At 46.2% G+C, this 20052-nt stretch overlaps 1 protein-coding gene across 1 annotated transcript; it reads right to left on the bottom strand.

Moving 5' to 3' along the window:
- Window positions 1–4183: 4183 nt before the first annotated feature.
- LOC132206407 (ferritin, middle subunit-like) lies at window positions 4184–9355 on the bottom strand. The gene is made up of 4 exons (XM_059640516.1): window positions 9251–9355; window positions 6298–6444; window positions 4790–4915; window positions 4184–4339 (listed from the first exon to the last, which is right to left on the bottom strand). The coding sequence occupies exons 1-4, from the start codon at window positions 9353–9355 to the stop codon at window positions 4184–4186; spliced, it is 534 nt and encodes a 177-aa protein (XP_059496499.1).
- Window positions 9356–20052: the final 10697 nt, after the last annotated feature.

The raw sequence follows: 20052 nt of genomic DNA, 5'->3' as shown, positions 1-20052 counted from the left end.
TGATTTGTGATGGCCAGTGTGGATTTGTGAGGCGTACATCATGCCTCACAAATCTGATTGAATTCTTTGAAGGGATGACCAAACGTATGGATGAGGGTAGATCAGTGAATGTGGGATACATGGATTGAAGTAAGGCGTTTGATAAGGTTCCCCATGGCAGGCTCATGCAGAAAGTCAGGATGCATGTGACGGGGGAAATGAGACAGATTGGATTCAGAATTGGCTGACCCATAGAAGACATGGGTGACAGTTGACTGAAAATATTCAACATGGCGCTCAGTTACGAGTGGTGTACCTCAAGGGTCTGTTCGGGGTCCTCTTCTATTTACGATTTTGGTAAATGATTTGGATGTAGGAGTGGAATGGCGGATTAGTACGTTTTTGGAAGATACGAAGGTGATTTGACTTGTGGATAGTGTGGACGGCTGTTCCAGGTTACAAAAGGACATTGATAGGATGCCGAGCGGGGCTAAGAAGTGGCAGACAGAGTTTAACCCTGAAAAGCGTGAAGTGATTCATTTTGGAAGGACAAATTTTAAAGCAGAATACAGGGTTAACGGAAAGATTCTTGGCAGTGTGGAGGAGCAGATGGATCTCGGGGTTCATGTCCACAGTTCCCTGAAAGCTGCCAGTCAGGTGGATAGAGTTGTCAAGAAGGCATGTGGTGTGTTAGCTTTCATTCATAGAGGGATTGATTTCAAGAGCTGTGAAGTTATGCTCCAGCTATACAAAAGCCTGGTTCGGCCACATCTGGAGTATTGTGTCCAGTTCTGGTCACCTCATTCCAGGAAAGATGTAGAAGTGTTAGAAAAGGTGCAGAGGAGATTTACCAGGATGTTGCTTGGAATGGAGGGAAGGTCTTACGAAGAAAGGTTGAGAGAACGAGGGCTTTTCTCTTCAGAACAAAGGATGAGAGGTGACTTGATAGAGGTGTACAAAATGATCATAAGTATAGGCAGATATGACAGCCAGAGACTTTTTCCTAGGATGGAGTTAGCTATTATGAGGGGGCATAGTTTTGAAGTGAGTGGAGGTAGATATAGGGTGGATGTCAGAGGTAGGTTCTTTACTCAGAGAGTGGCTGGGGCGTGGAATGCATTGCCGGAGAGTGCAGTGGAGTCGGCCTCGTTAGGGGATTTTAAGCGGCTATTAGATAAGCATATGGATATAAGGTAGTGGAGGTGAGATCGTCCTTGGGTTTAGGATAAAAGTTCGAAACAACATCGTGGGCTGAAGGGCCTGAACTGTGCTGCACTGTTCTAGGTTCTATTTTCTAAGAAACCATGGGCAGAGGTCAATCCTAATTCATGTGCTCATGGCTTTGAGACCAAGTCAGAGTCTGGGAATTCTGTTGTGAATAACTCTACTTCAGACTTTCCAGAGTCTGTTCACCATCGATAAGACTGAAGTTGGGAATAATGCTGGAGTAGTTTGCAATTTTCCAGCTCAATGCCGCCCCAGTGACACTGAAGCAGCTCCAAGTAAATCCATCACCATCCTGACTTGGAATAATATCAGTGTTTGTGAGTGAAGATCCCAGAAGCCCCTCCTCAGCAACAGCAGCAGCATCATTCCGGTCTCTCCGACACCAGGTGGACTGTAATAAGCAGCTCATCACCATCTCCTGAAGTGTAACAGTTGCTGAGCACTAAATGTAGCCTTGCCATTGGCACACTCAAGATTGACTGTATATAAAAAGCATGCTGTGATAGGGTCAGGTGGGGTCCAAAATTAGAGGGCATCGGTTTGAGGGGAGAGGGGTAAGATTTGATGGGGACATGAGGGGCAACATTTTCATACAGAAGGTGGTGTGCATTGTTAGAACGAGCTGTCAGAGACAGTGGTGGAGGTAGTTAGAATTACAACATTTAAGTGACATTTGGAGATTTGCATGGAAAGGAATGGTTTAGAAGGATATGGGCCAAAGGCAGACAAGTGGGACTATGTCAGTGATAATGGGAACTGCAGATGCTGGAGAATTCCAAGATAATAACATGTGAGGCTGGATGAACACAGCAGGTCAAGCAGCATCTCAGGAGCACAAAAGCTGACGTTTCGGGCCTAGACCCTTCATCTCTGATTTTGTGCTCCTGAGATGCTGCTTGGCCTGCTGTGTTCATCCAGCCTCACATTTTATTATCTTGGGACTATGTCAGGTTGGGAAATCTGGTCAGCATGGACAGGTAGGACCGAAGGGTCTGTTTCCGTGAGAAACGAGTCATTCACTCTAATTCTATGCAACAGAGTGTTCCTGTTTTTTGTAACTTTTGGATGGCAGGGTATTTTAATGGTCAGCATTACTGCCTCATAGTGCCAGGGACCTGGGGTCAATTTCAGTCACGTGTGGAGGCTGCACATCCTCCCCGTGCCTGTGTGGGCCTCTTCCCACAGTCCAAAGACATGCAGTTTATTTTGGACTGGCCGTGGGAAAGATGGCGGAAGAAGGCAGGGTGTGTCTGAACAAGATGCTGTTCAGAGGATCAGTGCAGACTAAATGGGCTGAACAACCTCTTCCTGCACTGCAGCGATTCTACAGCCAAGACTCAAGATTGTTTAAAATAAAACTCTACGTGGTGGAACAAATACATTCAGTGCCTTAAAGACCCACACCCTCAGTGAAGGCTGCAGTGTCCACTCGCTACAAAGCTCCCTGAAACATTCCCCAGGATGTCTCTGACAGCCCCCTCCCTAAACCACGATCTCTGACACCTCGAAAGATAAAGGAAGCAGCCATTCAGGAAAGTCAGCATCTCCAGTTCTCCTCCCTGAGTCACACTGCTCCTTCAATGTGATCGGGTGAAATCAACCTGCATCAGGAGTAACCCTCCCCGTGGGGGAAGCTCAGAGGAACCAAGGGAGCAGCTTAGTGCGCTCAATGCTGGCTTGAGCAGCAAGAGCCAATCAAATGGCAGCATTTAACCAGGAGCGTTGCTGTGTTATTCCCAGGTCACTATTATCCTGCTGTAGGTGCCATTAAGTGCATCCAGTTCAGGTGAATTTTTTCAAGCAGACTTGTGCTGAATATTCCCATCTCTGGGCTGGCTGGCCTGAAGTTTATTACTAGGCGTGGTGGGGTTTTTGACCAAGACTTGGCAGAGAGCAAGGAAGTAAACGGAGCAAAGCCACATTAGGACAGCTTTGGATTACTCCTGGGAAATGGTTCCCCCCGTGTGAGCTTTCTTGTCGAGCTACAATGGGTATTGAATCCATATCGCCTGGGAGAGCAGCGCATGTTCCTCAGGCGAAGGAACAAATGAACTGGTCATTGTGAGCAACTGCTGATGGCTGTCCGGAGCCAGGCAGTTGGTGGTGGGGGTCAGGAGGCCACAGGGCTGGTCTTGGCTTGAACCTCAACTGGGTCTCAGTGAATCGAGGATGCACTGTCCGGAAAAAGTAATAACATTGATTTGAATAGAATAGACGAGGTGTGTCAGATCCCCGTTGCTCAGTTCAATTTTATTGCTCCCAGCATTGCTGGTTCCTCCACAAGGCTAGAGAGGGGACGCTGCTGGATCTCTTCCCTTAAGCTCTTGTTGAGGCAAGCTGAGCCAGCTGGCACAGAATTTACATTGGCATCAACTTGTGATTTGTGTGGACTTTAGCAATCAGTCTCGGTTGGTGGAGGTTGACAGAGAAGCTATTGCTTAGCAAACTAGACATGAACATAAAGCATCCTACAGCCCTGTTTCTGTGAAAGTGGGTGTCAAGTCTTTCTTTCGGCCAAGCAGGGGTGTTTTCTCTTTCGAAAGCAATGAAAATTTTAGCTGCACCTGTATTCATCATACCTGGCTGTGGGATAATAGTACAAAGTGACTTGACACCCCGCAGGCCCAAACCTCAAGTTCTGGCTGGAGGAATAACTTGGATTCATAACTTAGAGGAAGTTCCACGGGAATTCCGAGACTGATGCTGGGGTGGTGTTGGAGGGAAGACCAGGGAAATATTCTGTCAAATTAATAATTTCATTAGCCAAAATTACAGGCTTGAAGCTCTCAAAAGCTCTTTAATATCAAGGGTCTCAATGATGGACAATAAGCAACATCAATACATTTCATTCATTTCCACTCAGCTGGTTCAGCCATTACATTGTTTGCTACAAGCCCCTTCTCCTTGGAAGGAGACAGATTGCCCAGGGTGAAGTGGGGAATGCATTCAGACCAAGCAGACAGTACTCCAGGCCACACTAACTGCTGTCCTCCAGGGAGAGCCTGTCAAACAGGTACTCTCCCATCCCATTCTCAGGGGCTCCCAGGCGCTTCAGGTTGGTGATGTAGTCCCCAAGTTGCTTGATGATCTCCACCTCCTCATCCAAATAGTGAGTCTCCAGGAAGTCACACAGCTGCAAGAATATGACAACTTGCTACATTAATGGTATCCAAGACAACCTCAGATTTCCTACTGCAAAACACTCAGCCATATGAGCTCTAGACTACCCTGAAAACCCAACACCTGGAGACTATGCCAGTGAGGACCATGTATTTCAACTGCTCTTGCAGTTTGTTAAGTGATGCTGTGTTGGATTATGATGGATAGTGATCATTCCACTGCAATAATCCTGGATGAGCATTCAGTGGCCAATATCACTTCATCACTCCTACTAGATTATAATCCAAATTCCCATTTTACTTGATTGCTGAGCTGATCAGATTATAAGCATTGGTACGGATCTGAAGAGATCCAAATGGCACTTGTCTGAGACAGCAGGCAACTTCTAATCCACAAAAGACCAACCATTGAAGGTGTTGCCCTGAGTGACCAGCAGTGAAGAGAATGAAGTGGTGAAGCTTACATGAGGGTCAGTCTGGGCTGTGGCAAGTTGGTGAAGATCCAGCAAACTCTGGTTCACATTCTTCTCCAGATCCAGGGCAACCTGCATCGCCTGCAGGCTGTTACCCCACTCATCCCTCTCTGGCTTCTGAGGATGGAAAGAAGGAAAGTGAAGCTTCAGAATCTCTACAACATCGATCAGTGCAGAACTGCTCTGAAATGCATCCCAGCTCATCCCACTCCCCCTCTATTCCTGTAACCCTGCATTTCAGATGGCCAATCCTCTTATACTATGAGGACACCAACGCAGACATGGGGAGGACATGTAAACACCAGTCCCTCACCAGAGGCCAGATCAAAACCTGTGTCCCTAGCACTGAGAACACTGCTAGCCCCTGAGGGAGCCCTGGAGCACAGCTGAAGAACAGTTCCTTCAGAATTGCTTTCACCTTGCCTGTCGGTCCTTGATCTGAAGGAGGAAGTTGAATAACAGGTCATTGTGGGGGATAATGACAAGATTTGCATCAGGGTCCATCTGATGGAATTGCGAGGATATTCACGAGTGAATCCTAAATGCTGTCATGGTACAGTGGTAGTGCCCCTGTCTCTGGCTGACAAGGCCAAGGTTCAAGTACCACTTGTGCTGGTGGCTTCATACATGCCTGAGCAGGATGATCAGAAACATCACGGCTATTTAATTCATCCAAGGGACAGCGAGGTGTTTGCAAAGTGTGTTGTGCTGCTAACAGTTAAGAAAGGCCCACAACCATAGATCCCTCAAAGTTCAGACAAGGTCAACAGGGTGTAACAGTGACAGAGGGCAAGCAACCTCTATTAGTTGGGTGTGGTGGAACAGGAAGGGGACCAGTCTTGTCACAGTTTGTTCTTCTAGTCACCACATTATTCCCTCTTTGGCCTCACCAGTCACAAGGACAGGATGGCACTGCAGGGGGAAGCTGGTGAGGTTGCCCAGGCTGTTGCCCAAGATCCATTGATTGGAGGTTAGATAGGCTGGGATTTTCTGTGGAGCAGGAACGGCTGAGGGAGTGACCTGATGTAACTATTGAAGAATAGAGAGTGGCCAGTTGATGGAATGTCTTCCCCATGGCAGACACCAAGACCAGAGAGAAACCAGGTTTGTGGAGTAAGCAGGTTAGAGGGGATTGGAGGAAACGTTCTCTTCACCCTCCTCCGAGGGGGAGGTTAGAAGTATGAGATGAACCACATAAAGGGTTGGATGGTGGTGGAGTCAGCTACTCCAGATCAGTTTAAGGTCCAGCTGGACAAGTACATAGTGCCAGGACAGTGGCCTGTGGACCAAGGGAAGGTAAATGGGATTAAAGTGCTTTAGTGTTTGTGGGGTCAGCAAAGACATGGTGGGCCAAAGGGCTTCTTTCTACACTGGCTTCAAAAAGGAGATCAAACAGGCCGAACAAAGATTTGACTCAAATGAAAACCTTGTCACTGACTTGAAACCACACCACAAGAGCAGCCATTACCATCCCAACCCCCACCCCACCCAACTCCAACCTTCACATCCTGGAGGAGGACCCGGCCTCCACGCTGATTCTGGAATTTCAGCAGCTTCTCTGCATGTTCCCGCTTCTCCTGGGACTGATGTTTGAAGAAGCGGGAGACATGGGGGAGGGCAACATCATCCCGGTCAAAGTAGGACATCTGGAAGGGAGATCAAGGTAAAGCCCATTAACAAGTCACGGGCCAATTTTAGTTCAGAGCTCCAGGGCTACTTGAGCATTCTCAAAATCAAATTGACAATAAGCTGTTAAGTACCTGATGCATTAACAATTCAGAACCCAGTTTTGAGCAGTTCCTGTTGAATTGGAAAAATCAAAACAATCCCAGCTTCCTCCAGGTAAGCTGTAAACACCATGTGTTTTATTTTGGTTTGAAACTCCTGGCAAATTGCTCAGTGGGTCTGGCACAGCATTGGGTGAGAACAAGTGTGAATTGATGTTTTTACTGATTAACCTCCACCAGAAATGGGAAAATTACTGATTGAATAGGGTTTCAAGAAATGCCAGAAGCTGGAATGCAGGATGTGCACCAATAGAACAGCTGCAGGGCACGCTATTGCTCCTTTGGCAAAGGCCAGAAAACAGATCCCAGACACTGCAACTAACAGCTAGGAAGGAGCACATTTTCTGCTTAGTCAGGATCAATGCAATTGGATGCACTGTATTAGTTTGACAAGGGCTGCAGTAGTGGGGTGGCTGGGGTGAGGGGGAAGGGATGAATGAAGGACATGGGCACCAAGAATCTGCCAAGGAAAGCCTGCCTCGGGACAGTCTTTGGATTGTTCTAGATACAGTTTACTGCTGCATCTAAAACAGCTGTACTGAGACTGCTAGCAACTTGTACCATTACACATGAAACAATGATTGACAAAACAAACTGATCACATGACAAATATGACAGTGACCTGCAGATCACCTACTCTCTAGACAACATCACTTATTAAAACAGTAACCTGGAAATGCTACTGTTGACTTAATCCAACAGGCAAAGTCCTGTAGATTTCTAAACCAGGATGTTCACAATTCAATGTATTCAGGTTTACCAGGTCTGCTATTGGAAGCAGCTACTAAGACACACATTCTTGGGAATCCTGCTGAAAAAAGTTGCTTTAATTGTCAAATGCAAACACAAGCACAATTTATCATTGCCCATTTAAATGGGCAGTTAGAAGATGTAGAATAGTGGAGATTTTACTCTTGGGACATGCTTCCAAGTTGTGTTAGGAACATGGGTCAGCGATTAAAACTGAACTGCTGGCTCAATGAAAGCTGTTGCCACCTCCCAAAGTGGGGCTGACAGGGACTTGATCCTCATCATGACAGGACTTCCTGCTGACAAGCACAAGCCCAGAGAGCACCCGGCAACACTCACTAAGGTTACTTCTAAACACATTCTACCCCTTGGAAGGGCACAGGCACCCAACCACCTGGGGAAAGAGGGGCTAGTTAGTTTCGAGTCAGGCCAAATACAACAGGAATAAGCTATTTTTTCCATATTCACTGGGTCAGTACCCTCCGCACATTCTCAGCCCCACGGCAGTGCCGTGCCTTGGAAAAGCTCCAACACTTCATATACAGACAGCCCACACCCACCTCATGAGTATGAAAAAAAGCAAAGTAGATCTCAAATGGAGATCTGCTTGATCAGATACCAGTCACAACCTCACCCAGTTTAATCTGAAACTAGAACATAACAGCACAGTACAGGCCCTAGATGTTGTGTCAACTTGTCATACTGATCTCAAGCCCATCTAACCTAGACTATTCCCTGTACGTCCATATGCTTGTCCAATGATGACTTAAATGTACCTAAAGTTGGCAAATCTACTACCGTCACAGGCAAAGCATTCCATTCCCTTACTACTGAGTAAAGAAACTACCTCAGACATCTGTCCTATATCTATCATCCCTCAATTTACAGCTATGCCCCCTCATGCTCACCGTCCGCAGAAAGAGGATTTCCCTTTCCAACCCTCAGAATATTATATGTTTCAATTAAGTCAACTCTCAACCTTCTCACCAATGAAGACAGCCTCAAGTCCCTCAGTCTTTCCTCATAAGAGCTTCCCTCGATACCAGGCAACATCCTAGTAAACCTCCTCTGCACTCTTGCCAAAGCTTCCACATCCTTATAATGCAGTGACCAGAACTGTATACAATACTACAAGTGCAGCCACACCAGAGTTTGGTACAGCTTCACCATAACCTCTTGGTTCCAGAACTCAATGCCTCTATTAATCAAAAGAGAAAACACTGCCTTCTTAACCGCCCTATCAACCTGGATGGCAACTTTCAAGGACCTGTTTACGTGGACACCGAGATCTCTCTGCTCATCTACATTACCAAGAATCTTACCATTAGCCCAGTACTTTGCCTTCCGGTTACTCCTACCAAAGTGCATCACCTCACTTGTCTGCATTAAACTCCATTTGCCACCTCTCAGCCCAGCTCTGTAGGGCTAGAACAAGCCTATTCTAAGCTGATTGCAATAGGAAATCAAGATTCTCAAGATTATTTGAGATGTTAAGTTGGGATCACCACAAAATTCAAATACAAGCAAGGATACAAGAAGGAAAAGAAGAGCAGTGACTAGCTGATGGTGCTTCCATTCCCACAATGGTGAGTCCCAATTCATTTTTAAATTAGTTCCCTCAAGTTTCAAACAGCCACAGGAAGCTATAATTACCACCAGTCACAGCACCATCATGGGACAGGCAAGTAACTACAAGAACACTCCACATCTCACTGACAACCAACTGGGACCCAAGTTAGAGTAACATTGGACACCAAACTATTGTTACAGTAACATCACACTCATCCTGCATTGAGAAAGAGGTAGGAGCCACAAAACTCAGTCTATAAAAGATAGACAACTTAATTACATCCAAGGGGTAGAGTTCACTTCAACAGAACAGAAGTATGTTTCACCCAACAGAGACACCACTCACCAAAGACTGATAGAGATAGGAGGCAGTGAGCTCCACATTGATCTGCTTGTTGACAGCAGCTTCACAATCCTGGTGATAGTTCTGACTGATCTGGGAGGCCATCATATAAAGGAAAAGCTTGCCTTAGTTTCCACACCACAAAAATAACAAAGTTAAGAACAACAATAAACATCCCTGCCCTGGGACTCTATTTATACCCGAGGAGCCAACACTCATTTTATGAAGCAGGAAATGAGATCATCAGTGATGGCCAATCACTCTTGTTAATCAATTGATCAGCTGCCACATCCAATCAGTGCAGGATGGGAATCGGGTCAAAAAACCAATCAGAATTGATGAGTGGTTGATGATGAAATTGCTGAAATGATCTTTGACCTCCCGCACAAGGGCAAATTCTGGGAGGACATCTCCCTGAAAATGAGAATAAAGTATGCTCTAAAACTTCACGTCTGTATCTGAAGTTGTGCGTTAAGACACATTCATCACAGATTTGCAGAATTCTGTCAGATTGTTATTCTGAGGGATTAGTCGTCATAATTTTTGAACATTGGTGTTGGAGCTCTTTGAAAAATGGCTCGATTTGGTTGATCTGAACATTTTCCTATTTCTGTGCCACAACAGAAATAATGTGCTTTTGGATCATCTAAAACAGGCAACTGATGTACTTTGTGGATCCAATCTGCATCTGATGTGATCTCCCTGACCTTGACCTTGAAGGCCCAGTTTGAAAAGCAAAACGCTAAATGTGCTGAGTGCCTCTGCTACACAGTAGGCCTCAGGCCTCTATGTCTCAGTTGCTGCTGGAAATGTATCGCACGTTGAACATTTCTGTCTCCCAGTTTCGTTTTTCATTGTTTGAAGTAGAACTAGCGATTAACCCCAGCAGGTTTCCAAGTGAGGAATTTCTGGTCCTGTTTAAATTGCGTTCTGTAGATGGTACAGCTCAGAAACTGGGAATTCAGATGCTGGGAATTCTGTCAGGAAGTTCTCAACTCCTGAGTTTCCAAAACCTGTCCACCGTCAATAAGGCTGAAGTTGGGAGTAGTGCTGGAATAGTTTACAATGTTCTCGCTTGAGGCAGCTCCGACGACACTCAAGCAGCTCCATGTAAATCTGTCACCATCCTGACTTGGAACACTATCCCTGTTTGTGAATGAAAATCCCAGGAGCCCCTCCTCAGCAACAGCAGCAGCTTCATTCCGGTCTCTCGTACACCAGGTGGACTGTAATAACCAGCTCATCACCACCTCCTGAAGTGGAACAGTTGCTGAGCACTAAATGTAGCCTTGCCATTGGCACACTCAAGATTGACTGTATATAAAAAGCATGCTGGGACAGGGTAGGGGGGTCCAAAACTAGAGGGCACCGGTTTGATGGGAGAGGGGGAAGGATTTAAAAGGGGCGTGAGGGACAACATTTTCACACAGAGGGTGGTACGTGCATGGAACAAGCTGCCAGAGGAAGTGGTAGAGGTGGATAGAATTACAACATTTAAGTGACATTTGGAGATTTACATGGAAAGGAACGGTTTAGAGAAAGATGGGCCAAATGTAGGCAAATGGCACTACACAGTTTATGAAAACCTGGTCTGCAAGTTCGGGCTGGGCTGCAGAGTCTATTCCCATGACGTAGTTTGCCACAGTGCATTCCTTCCCTTTGGTACTTTAGAATATTTTGGCGCCTCAGTGCCAGGGACCCAGGTTCGATTCTACCCCTGGCTGATGGCCTGCGTGGATTTCCTCCAGGTGCTTGAGTTTCTTCACACAGCCCAATGATTTGCAGGGTAGGTGGGTTGGTAATACTAAATAGCCCCATAGTGACAATGCGCATCCAAGGTAATTCGATTGACCGTGGGGTTAAGCAAATGGGTTGGGTCTGAGCAGGATGTGGTTCAGTGGGTCGATGCAGATTTAATGGGCCTAATATCCTCTTGCTGCACTATTGGGATTCTCCAGCCAAGACTTCAATTTGCTGCAATTAAACTGCTCTCTGTGGAGGAACAAACACGCTCAGTGCCTTAAAGACCCACACCCTCATGCAGGCTGCAGTGTGCACTCGCTACAAAACTCCCTGGAACAATCCTCAGGATGTCTCTGATAGCCCCCTCCCTAACCCAGGATCTCTGACCCCTCGAAAGATAAGGGAAGCAGGGGGACAGGAAAATCAGCATCTCCAAGTCTCCTCTCCGAGTCACACTGCTCCTTCAATGTGATTTCACCCAATTAACCTGCATCAGGAGTAACGCTCACCGTGGGGGAAGCTCAGAGGAACCAAAGGAGCAGCTTAGTGCGCTCAATGCAGGCTTTAGCAGCAAGAGCCAATCAAATGGCAACATTTAACCAGGAGCGCTGCTGTGCTATGCTATGCTCAAGACACTGCCACTGTGGGTGGCATCAAGAGCAGGCATTATACGCTCATACAGCTCAGGTGAATGTGAGCTGACTGTCTGATAGAGGCTGCTGTGAAAATTTGGGCTGCACTTTCCCAGGTCTTGGGGGTGGTAGGCTTGAAAATTTTTCCTTGGATGAAGCGGTAGAGTAAGTGCAAGGATAGGGAAAGAAAGTGGAATAAGGGAGCCACATTCGGACAAATTGGGATTGCTTCTGCGCATACTGCCCCCAGCAACCATGGGCATTGACTCCTTTTGGAGCTGAAGTGGATATAAAATCCCCTGAAGTGTCACCGTGTGGTAACTCAGACTGAAGGAGGAATCAACTGGTGAGCATTGCCAACTGGTGGAGACGTGTAACAAGGGAAGGGTGAATGGGTTTTAGAGAGTGGCACGTGGCACCCCACCCCCCACCACCTTGACTGCTGGTCCTGGTTTGACCCTTTACCAGCACCCAACGCTGTTGGGCTGCACACATGGTTGTGGGGGAGGGGGGTGTAAAGAAAAAAGTAACAGAAACAAAGGAGACAACAATGCTGAGAACTGAGAATAGAATATACTCGTCACGTCATGTTAGGGCCCGAGTCAATGAATAGCAGACCAGCTGAAGTGGTATCCTCTCCCAATGAGCTGGTTCCTGCCCCGGGCAAGGAAACACATCCCGATATCTCACCTCCTTCAGCTGAGCTGATCCAGCCAGCAGATTAGTTAGTTTTGTCGTCAAATTGTGATTTCTGTCACTTGGAGTGTAAGGTACTGTTCAGGGAGGCTGATTAGGAAAGGTATTTAACGTAAATTTTTCCATGCCTTATCCATGTACAAGTTAAAATTTCCCTAATTTTCAGAATGTTGGGGCCTGGTCCTAGCTTTTGATAAAAGGTGTGGGAAGTTGCTTTTGCAAAAGGAATTCCACGTTCTGTTAACTACAATTGTGCACACCACATCCAACAGTATGCTAGTCATTGTCGAAAACGTTTTCTCGGCCAACAGCATCAAACCACAACCTCAAATTCTGGTGGGAGGGGAATATCTTGTTTCACACAAAGGAGGCACTCCATCTCATTATCCCTGACCAGTGAGGTGGGGAAATTGTCAAAAGACCCAGTGAATTAGTCTCATGTCCAATTGTAATTGGACCAGCCAATCAAACTACAGAAAGATTACAGGCTTCAAGCTCTCGAGAGACACCACCCAGTTCTGAATGATGGACAATAAGCAAGATCAACACATCATTTTATTCATTCCCATTCGGCTGCTACAGCCATTACATTCTTTGCTCCAAGTCCCTTCTCCTTGGAAGGAGACAGGTTGGCCAGGGTGAAGTGGGGCATGCATTCAGACCAAGTAGACAGTGCTCCAGGCCACACTAACTGCTGTCCTCCAGGGAGAGCCTGTCAAACAGGTACTCTTCCATCCCATTCTCAGGGGCTCCCAGGTGCTTCAGGTTGGTGATGTAGTCACCCAGTTGCTTGATGATCTCCACCTCCTCATCCAAATAGTGAGTCTCCAGGAAGTCTCAGCTGCAACAGAGGAAGATGACAACTGAGTGCATTAACACTGTCCAAGACAATTTCATAATTCCCACTGAAAAACCCTTAGCCATAACTAGCTCTAGACAGCCCTGAAAATCTAGCTACCAGGTGGAGAATTGATGCCAGTGACGACAACATTTCAGCTGATCCATCTCACCTTCTGAAAGAGCTCCAAGTTGTATTGTATAGTGCAACAATCCCCAATTCAGCAGCCAAAAATCACATCAGCATTCCCACTAGACTGTAATCCAAATTCCTATTTCAGTTCAGTGTTGAGCAGTTGTAACATTGTACCTTAATAACATAATTATGATGACAATGTAGCATCTGGACAGAGTTACGTCTGTGACTTTCCACTCCACAAAGATCAACCAATGAAGTTGAGGAGGCATGGCAGTGGTGAGAATGAAGAGGTGAAGCTTACATGAGGGTCAGTCTGGGCTGTGGCGAGTTGGGGTAGATCCAACAAACTCTGGTTCACGTTCTTCTCCAGATCCAGGAGAACTTGCATTGCCTGCAGGCTGTTACCCTACTCATCCCTCTCTGGCTTCTGGAGGGGGGAAAAGAAGAACAGTTAAGCCTCAGAATCAGACTTCCTGCAGCATGGGAGCAGGCCATTCAGCCCATTGAGTCTGCAATCAACCTTCTGAAGCAGATCTCAGATTTACCTGATCCCATAGCCCTGCATTTCCCCCACAGCTACTTCACCCAGCCTGCCCATATTTGGACTGTAGGAAGAAACTGATCATGTCAGCACCAGTCACCAGAGGCCAGAGCTAAACCTGTGTCCCTGGCACTGAGGCAGCAGTGCTAACCACTGAGCAACTGTGCCACCCCTAAAACCCACATTGATGACTTGTAGGTGACTTCACTTTGCTCCATTTATCCTTGATCTGAAGCATGAAGTCATTGTGGGGACAGGGATTTATTTCACACAAAGTTAAACTGTTTGCACCAGTGCCCATTTGTCATTTAGATCAGGACATTCACACCTTAGTCTCAAGGGCTCTTGAGGTAGAGTACCAATCTGGACCTTGCAGGCCAGGCATCTATGTCTCACCTGTGCCAGTGGCTTCATACATGTCTGAGCAGGATGATCAGACATCACTGCTGTTTAATTCATTGAAGGGAGCAGCAATGTGCTTACAGTAAAAGGGACAAGCAACAAATGCCCAAGGCCATCCCTCAAGGTTCAGCAAAGGTAGACAGAGTGGGGAAGGGGCTGACATGATGCTGGTCTCCAGGAGTTGGGGATCAGTAAAAAGGATGAGTCTTGCCATAAACATGGCAGCATTGGCCAGACCAAAGATGGAATGTAGTGTGGTGACCAGAACCACAATCAGAGGGACAGGGTGACACTGGAGGGGGTACAGGTGAGGGTCATCAGGATGTTGGCCCAAGATGGGGGAAGAAAACTGACAAAAAAAACAATGATGAGAGGGAGGTTGGATAGACTGGGATGGTTATCTCATGGAAGTGTGGAAGATCAGGGAGCATGGACAATAGACAGTCCCTGTGGCAGACATGAAGACCAGATGGCACAGGTTTGAGGAGATTGGAGGATAATGGAGGGTGGGAGAGGTATGGGATGCATGACCTGAGGGGTCAGTGGAGGAAGTTACTCCAGCAACATTTAAGCCTAATCTCAACAACTTCTTCATGCCAGAAGATAGTAGGCTGGGGACTAAGTGCAAGGAAATTGTGTTAATGTAGTTTGAGGTTTGTGGGCAGCATAGACACGGTGGACAATAGGGCTAGTTTAGAAACTGCCTTCAAAAGAAATCAAACAGGGAAGCCAGGCCAAAAGAGGATTTTTACATCCCAACAGGAAGCAGCACCACAAGAGCTGCCATTCTCTTCCCCACAGCTGCAACCCTCCCACACAACTCCAACCTTCACATCCTGGAGGAGGACTCAGCCTCTGCCTCCACGCTGATTCTGTAATTTCAGCAGCTTCTCTGCAGGTTCCTGCTTCACCTGGGACTGATCTTTGAAGAACTGGGAGAAGTGGGGGAGGGCCACATCATCCCAGTCAAAGTAGGTCATCTGGAAGGGAGAGAACATGTTAAAGCCCATTGAACACAGCACTGACTCCAAATTCTAGTTCAGCCTTCTGCAGCAAGCTAACTGCTCAGTTAGCTGTTAACTGCGTGGTATGTGAACATGGTTGAGAATCCGCTGATATCCAGCTGGCCAGCGGATCCTTCAACTGGGAACTAACAACAATCCCAATTTCCTATTGGAAACTGGCAAAAGTTTGGCTTAAAACAGTGAATTGCTCAGGCTGTCTGGCACAGCATTATAGCTCTTCTTGCATCCAGCCATGTTTTCACTCACTAACCTTCATTTGAATTGGACAAATTTAGAGCCTAAAAAACAGCTGAAACAAGCACCAGGAGCTGGAGTGCAGGCTATAGTTGAGTAGCGGAGCTGCAACACTATTGCTCCTTTGGGGCTGGCATGGAAATGCATGTTAGACACTGCTGTAACAATATAACCAGGAGGAAGCAAGGTTTCTGCAGCCTCAAAACCAGGGAGATAGTGTACGGTATATTTTATTACTACAAGATATAGTAGAGGCGAATGAGAGAAAGCGACAACAAGATAGTGCAAAGGAAAACCTACCCAGTAACAGCCTCTGGATTGTTGCAGCTATAGTTTATAGCACACTAAAATTAGTGCACTCACATCCAGAAGGGGTCGGGGGGGAGAAAACAAGGGTCACATGACCACAAGAGCACGCAGGGGGGAGAGGGAGAGGGGGAGCAGGCCAATGCGACATGTACCTCCAGATAATGGCTGATCTAACATCACTAGTTAACACAAAGCTGGACACCAGAGTTTGGCTTATTCCAGCAGGCAGCGTTCTGTTGTTTGTCCACCCATATGTGACTCACTTCCGAACCGAGATATTCACAATCCAATGCCTTGAGGTTTATGAAGGGCTATTCTTCTGATATTTGAAACAGGAGCTAAGGGTTTTGTTGTTGAGGAAACCTGGTGGGAAGTTACTTTCTTGAAGCAGAAGCAGTCAAACAAAATTTCTTGGCTGTTTAATTGGGGTAGGGACAAGCTGTGGCAGGAGAGAATAGGAAGGATTTTAGAATTGGCACACATGTTCCCCAAGGGAATTGGGACCCTGGTCAGGAATTAACACCCATCAACTAGCTCACCAATGAAAGCTGTACCCACCTCCCAAATGGAGTTTACACAGGCTTCATCCATCTGTCATGAGGCATCTTCTTTCTAAGAGAAAAAAGCTGAGTGTGATGAAGCTTCTCCATGTGTCTGTGGAGGTGGAGCTGCCACATGCAAGAAGCAGACACCATCCAGGACAGAGCAGCCCACTTGATGGGGACTGCATTCACCACCTCCTTTCAGGGTCCATTATCTACCAGGTCCCCTGCAGCACTCACCAAGGTTACTTGAACACAACTTCCAAACACACTCTACCCCTTGAGATACAATGATGTAGAGCTGAATGAACACATCAGGCCAAGCAAAGGAGCAGGAAAGCTGATGTTTTGGGCCTAGACACACCTTCAGAAGGGTCAAGCCCCAAAACATCAGCCATCCTGCTCAGCCTGCTGTGTAATCTTAGAGGGAATGACATCTACTGCCAATCAAAACTGGCAAATATCTCCAGGGACACTTAAACCTCCACATATCTCCAAATGCCAACTGGGACCCAGCTTCAGAGTACATCATTATCAAACCCCATTGGTATAGTAACATTGCCCTTATCCTGAATTAATATTTAGGAAAGGACCACAAAACTCAGTCGACCAGAGAGAGTGTCCAGTTATTTAAATTCAAGAGAAACCATTTACTGCAACTACATAGATCAAGTTTTAACCCCCTAGGGACAAGACTCACCAAAGACTGATAGAGATAGGAGGCAGTGAGTTCCACATGAATCTGCTTGTTGACAGCAGCTTCACAATCCTGGTGATAGTTCTGACTAATCTGGGAGGCCATCTTGTGATGGGGAGTTTGTTTTACTCTATTCACAACATAAGTGACCAATTTAGAACCAACATCAACTAGACAAAAAAACATAACGTCCTTGGGGCATTACTTATACTCCAGGAGCAGACTCTCATTTTATGAAGCAGGAAATGACATCATCAGTGATGGCCAATCACTCTTGTTCATCAATTGATCAGCTGCCACGTCCAACCAGTGCAGGATGGGAATTGGATCCAGAAAACGATCAGAATTGACAACTGGTCGATGATGGAATTGCTGAATGACCTTTGACCTCCTGCACAAGTGCAAATTCTGGAAGTATTTCTATGAGAAAATGACAATAAAATATACTCTAAAAGTTCACAATTGTGTCTGAGATTATATCTTAAGACACACTCATCACAGATTGGCAGAATTCTGTCAGTTTGTTACTCTGAGGGATTAGTCTTTGTACTTGTTGAATAACAGCGTTGGAGCCCATTGAAAAATGGCCAGATTTTGTTAACAATAAACATTTTCTTATTGCTGTGCAGCGACAGAAACAATGTGCTTTTGGGTTATCTCATACAGGAAGCTCATTCCTTTGTGGATCCATTCTGAATCTGCTGTGATCTCCTTGACGTTGGGTTCATGAAGTGCAGTTTGAAAAGCAAGGCGCTAAATGTGCTGAGTGCCTCTCCTGCATAGTAGACCTCACACCTCCCTGTCTACATTGCTGCTGGAAATGTATAGCACATGCAAACTTTCTATCGCAAAGTTTGATTTTTAATTGTTTGAAGTAGATCGAGAGCTTAAGTCCAGCATGTTTCCAAGTGGAGAGTTTCTGGTCCTGTTTACATTACATTCTGTAGAATGTATGGCTCAGCAACTGCGTTGAATGGAGCAGCCTCCCATGCACTGGTGGCCTGTGAGGCTTTGGGAATTGAGGATCCCCAATGATAGTTCGAGTATGATCACAGCACTGATGTACAGACTGGTGGAAGCAAGTTACTTTTACTCAATATCTGCTTCAAATAGCAGGTTGCAGTCTAGTGCTATCTTTTTGCTTTGAAGGACAAATGTGAATATTATTCATGTGTTCAAAAAAGGGAATCGGGGTAACCCTGGAAATTACAGGCCAGCTAGTCTTATGCCAGTGGTTGGCAAATTAATGGGAAGGACTCTAAGAAACAGAATTAATGATCACATCATGCCTCACAAATCTGATTGAATTCTTTGAAGTGATGACCAAACATGTGAATGAAGGTAGATCAGTGAATGTGGGATACATGGATTGAAGTAAGGCGTTTGATCAGGTTGCCCATGGCAGGCTCGGGCAGAAAGTCAGGAGGCATGCGACGGGGGAAATGAGGCAGATTGGATTCAGAATTGGCTGACCCATGGAAGACATGGGTGACAGTTGACTGAAAATATTCAACATGGTGCTCAGTTATGAGTGGTGTACCTCAAGGGTCTGTTCGGGGTCCTCTTCTATTTATGATTTTGGTAAATGATTCATTTTGGAAGGACAAATTTGAATGCAGAATACAGGGTTAATGGAAAGATTCTTGGCAGTGTGGAGGAGCAGATGGATCTCAGGGTTCATGTCCACAGTTCCCTGAAAGCTGCCAGCCAGGTGGATAGAGTTGTTAAGAAGGCATGTGGTGTGTTAGCTTTCATTCATAGAGGGATTGAGTTCAAGAGCTGTGAAGTTATGCTCCTGCTAGACAAAAGCCTGGTTCGGCCACATCTGGAGTATTGTGTCCAGTTCTGGTCACCTCATTCCAGCAAAGATGTGGAAGCGTTAGAAAAGGTGCAGAGGAGATTTACCAGGATGTTGCTTGGAATGGAGGGAAGGTCTTACGAGGAAAGGTTGAGAGAACGAGGGCTTTTCTCTTCAGAACAAAGGATGAGAGGTGACTTGATAGAGGTGTACAAAATGATCATAAGTATAGGCAGATTAGACAGCCAGAGACTTTTTCCTAAGATGGAGTTAGCTATTATGAGGGGGCATAGTTTTGAAGTGAGTGGAGGTAGATACAGAGGAGATGTCAGAGGTAGGTTCTTTACTCAGAGAGTGGCCGGGGCATGGATTGCATTTCCGGAGAGTGTAGTGGAGTCGGCCTCGTTAGGGGCATTTAAGCGGCTATTAGATAAGCATATGGATGATAGCATAAAGTAGTGGAGGTGAGACAGGCCTTGGGTTTAGGATAAACGTTCGGCACATCATCGTGGGCTGAAGGGCCTGAACTGTGCTGTACTGTTCTAGGTTCTATTTTCTAAGAAACCATGGGCAATTAATTAATGAGCTCATGGCTTTGAGACCAAGTCAGAGTCTGGGAATTCTGTTGTGAATAACTCTACATCAGACTTTTCAGAGTCTGTCCACCATCGATAAGACTGAAGTTAGGAATAATGCTGGAGTAGCCGAAGGGTCTGTTTGCATATGGAATGAGTCATTAACTCTAATTGTATGCAAACAGGGTATTTTAATGGTTAGCATTACTGAACCCTCGTGCCAGGGACCTGGGGTCAATTCCAGTCACGTGTAGAGGCTGCACATCCTCCCCGTGCCTGTGTGGACCTCCTCCCACAGTCCAAAGACATGCAGTTTATTTTGGACTGGCCGTGGGAAAGATGGCGTAAGAAGGCAGGGTGTGTCTGAACAAGATGCTGTTCAGAGGATCAGTGCAGACGAAATGAGCTGAAAAACCTCTTCCTGCACGACAGGGATTCTACAGCCAAGACTCAAGATTGTTTAAAATAAAACACTTTATGTGGTGGAACAAATACATTCAGTGCCTTAAAGACCCACACCTCAGTGAAGGCTGCAGTGTGCACTCGCTACAAAACTCCCTGAAACATTCCCCAGGATGTCTCTGACAGCCCCCACCCTAAACCACGATCTCTGACACCTCGAAAGATAAAGGAAG

The sequence above is a fragment of the Stegostoma tigrinum genome, chromosome 38 (assembly GCF_030684315.1).
Source record: "Stegostoma tigrinum isolate sSteTig4 chromosome 38, sSteTig4.hap1, whole genome shotgun sequence".
NCBI classification, from domain to species: Eukaryota; Metazoa; Chordata; class Chondrichthyes; order Orectolobiformes; family Stegostomatidae; genus Stegostoma; species Stegostoma tigrinum.
Note: the sequence above shows the minus strand (reverse complement) of the source record. Positions and strands in the feature narration are given on the sequence as shown.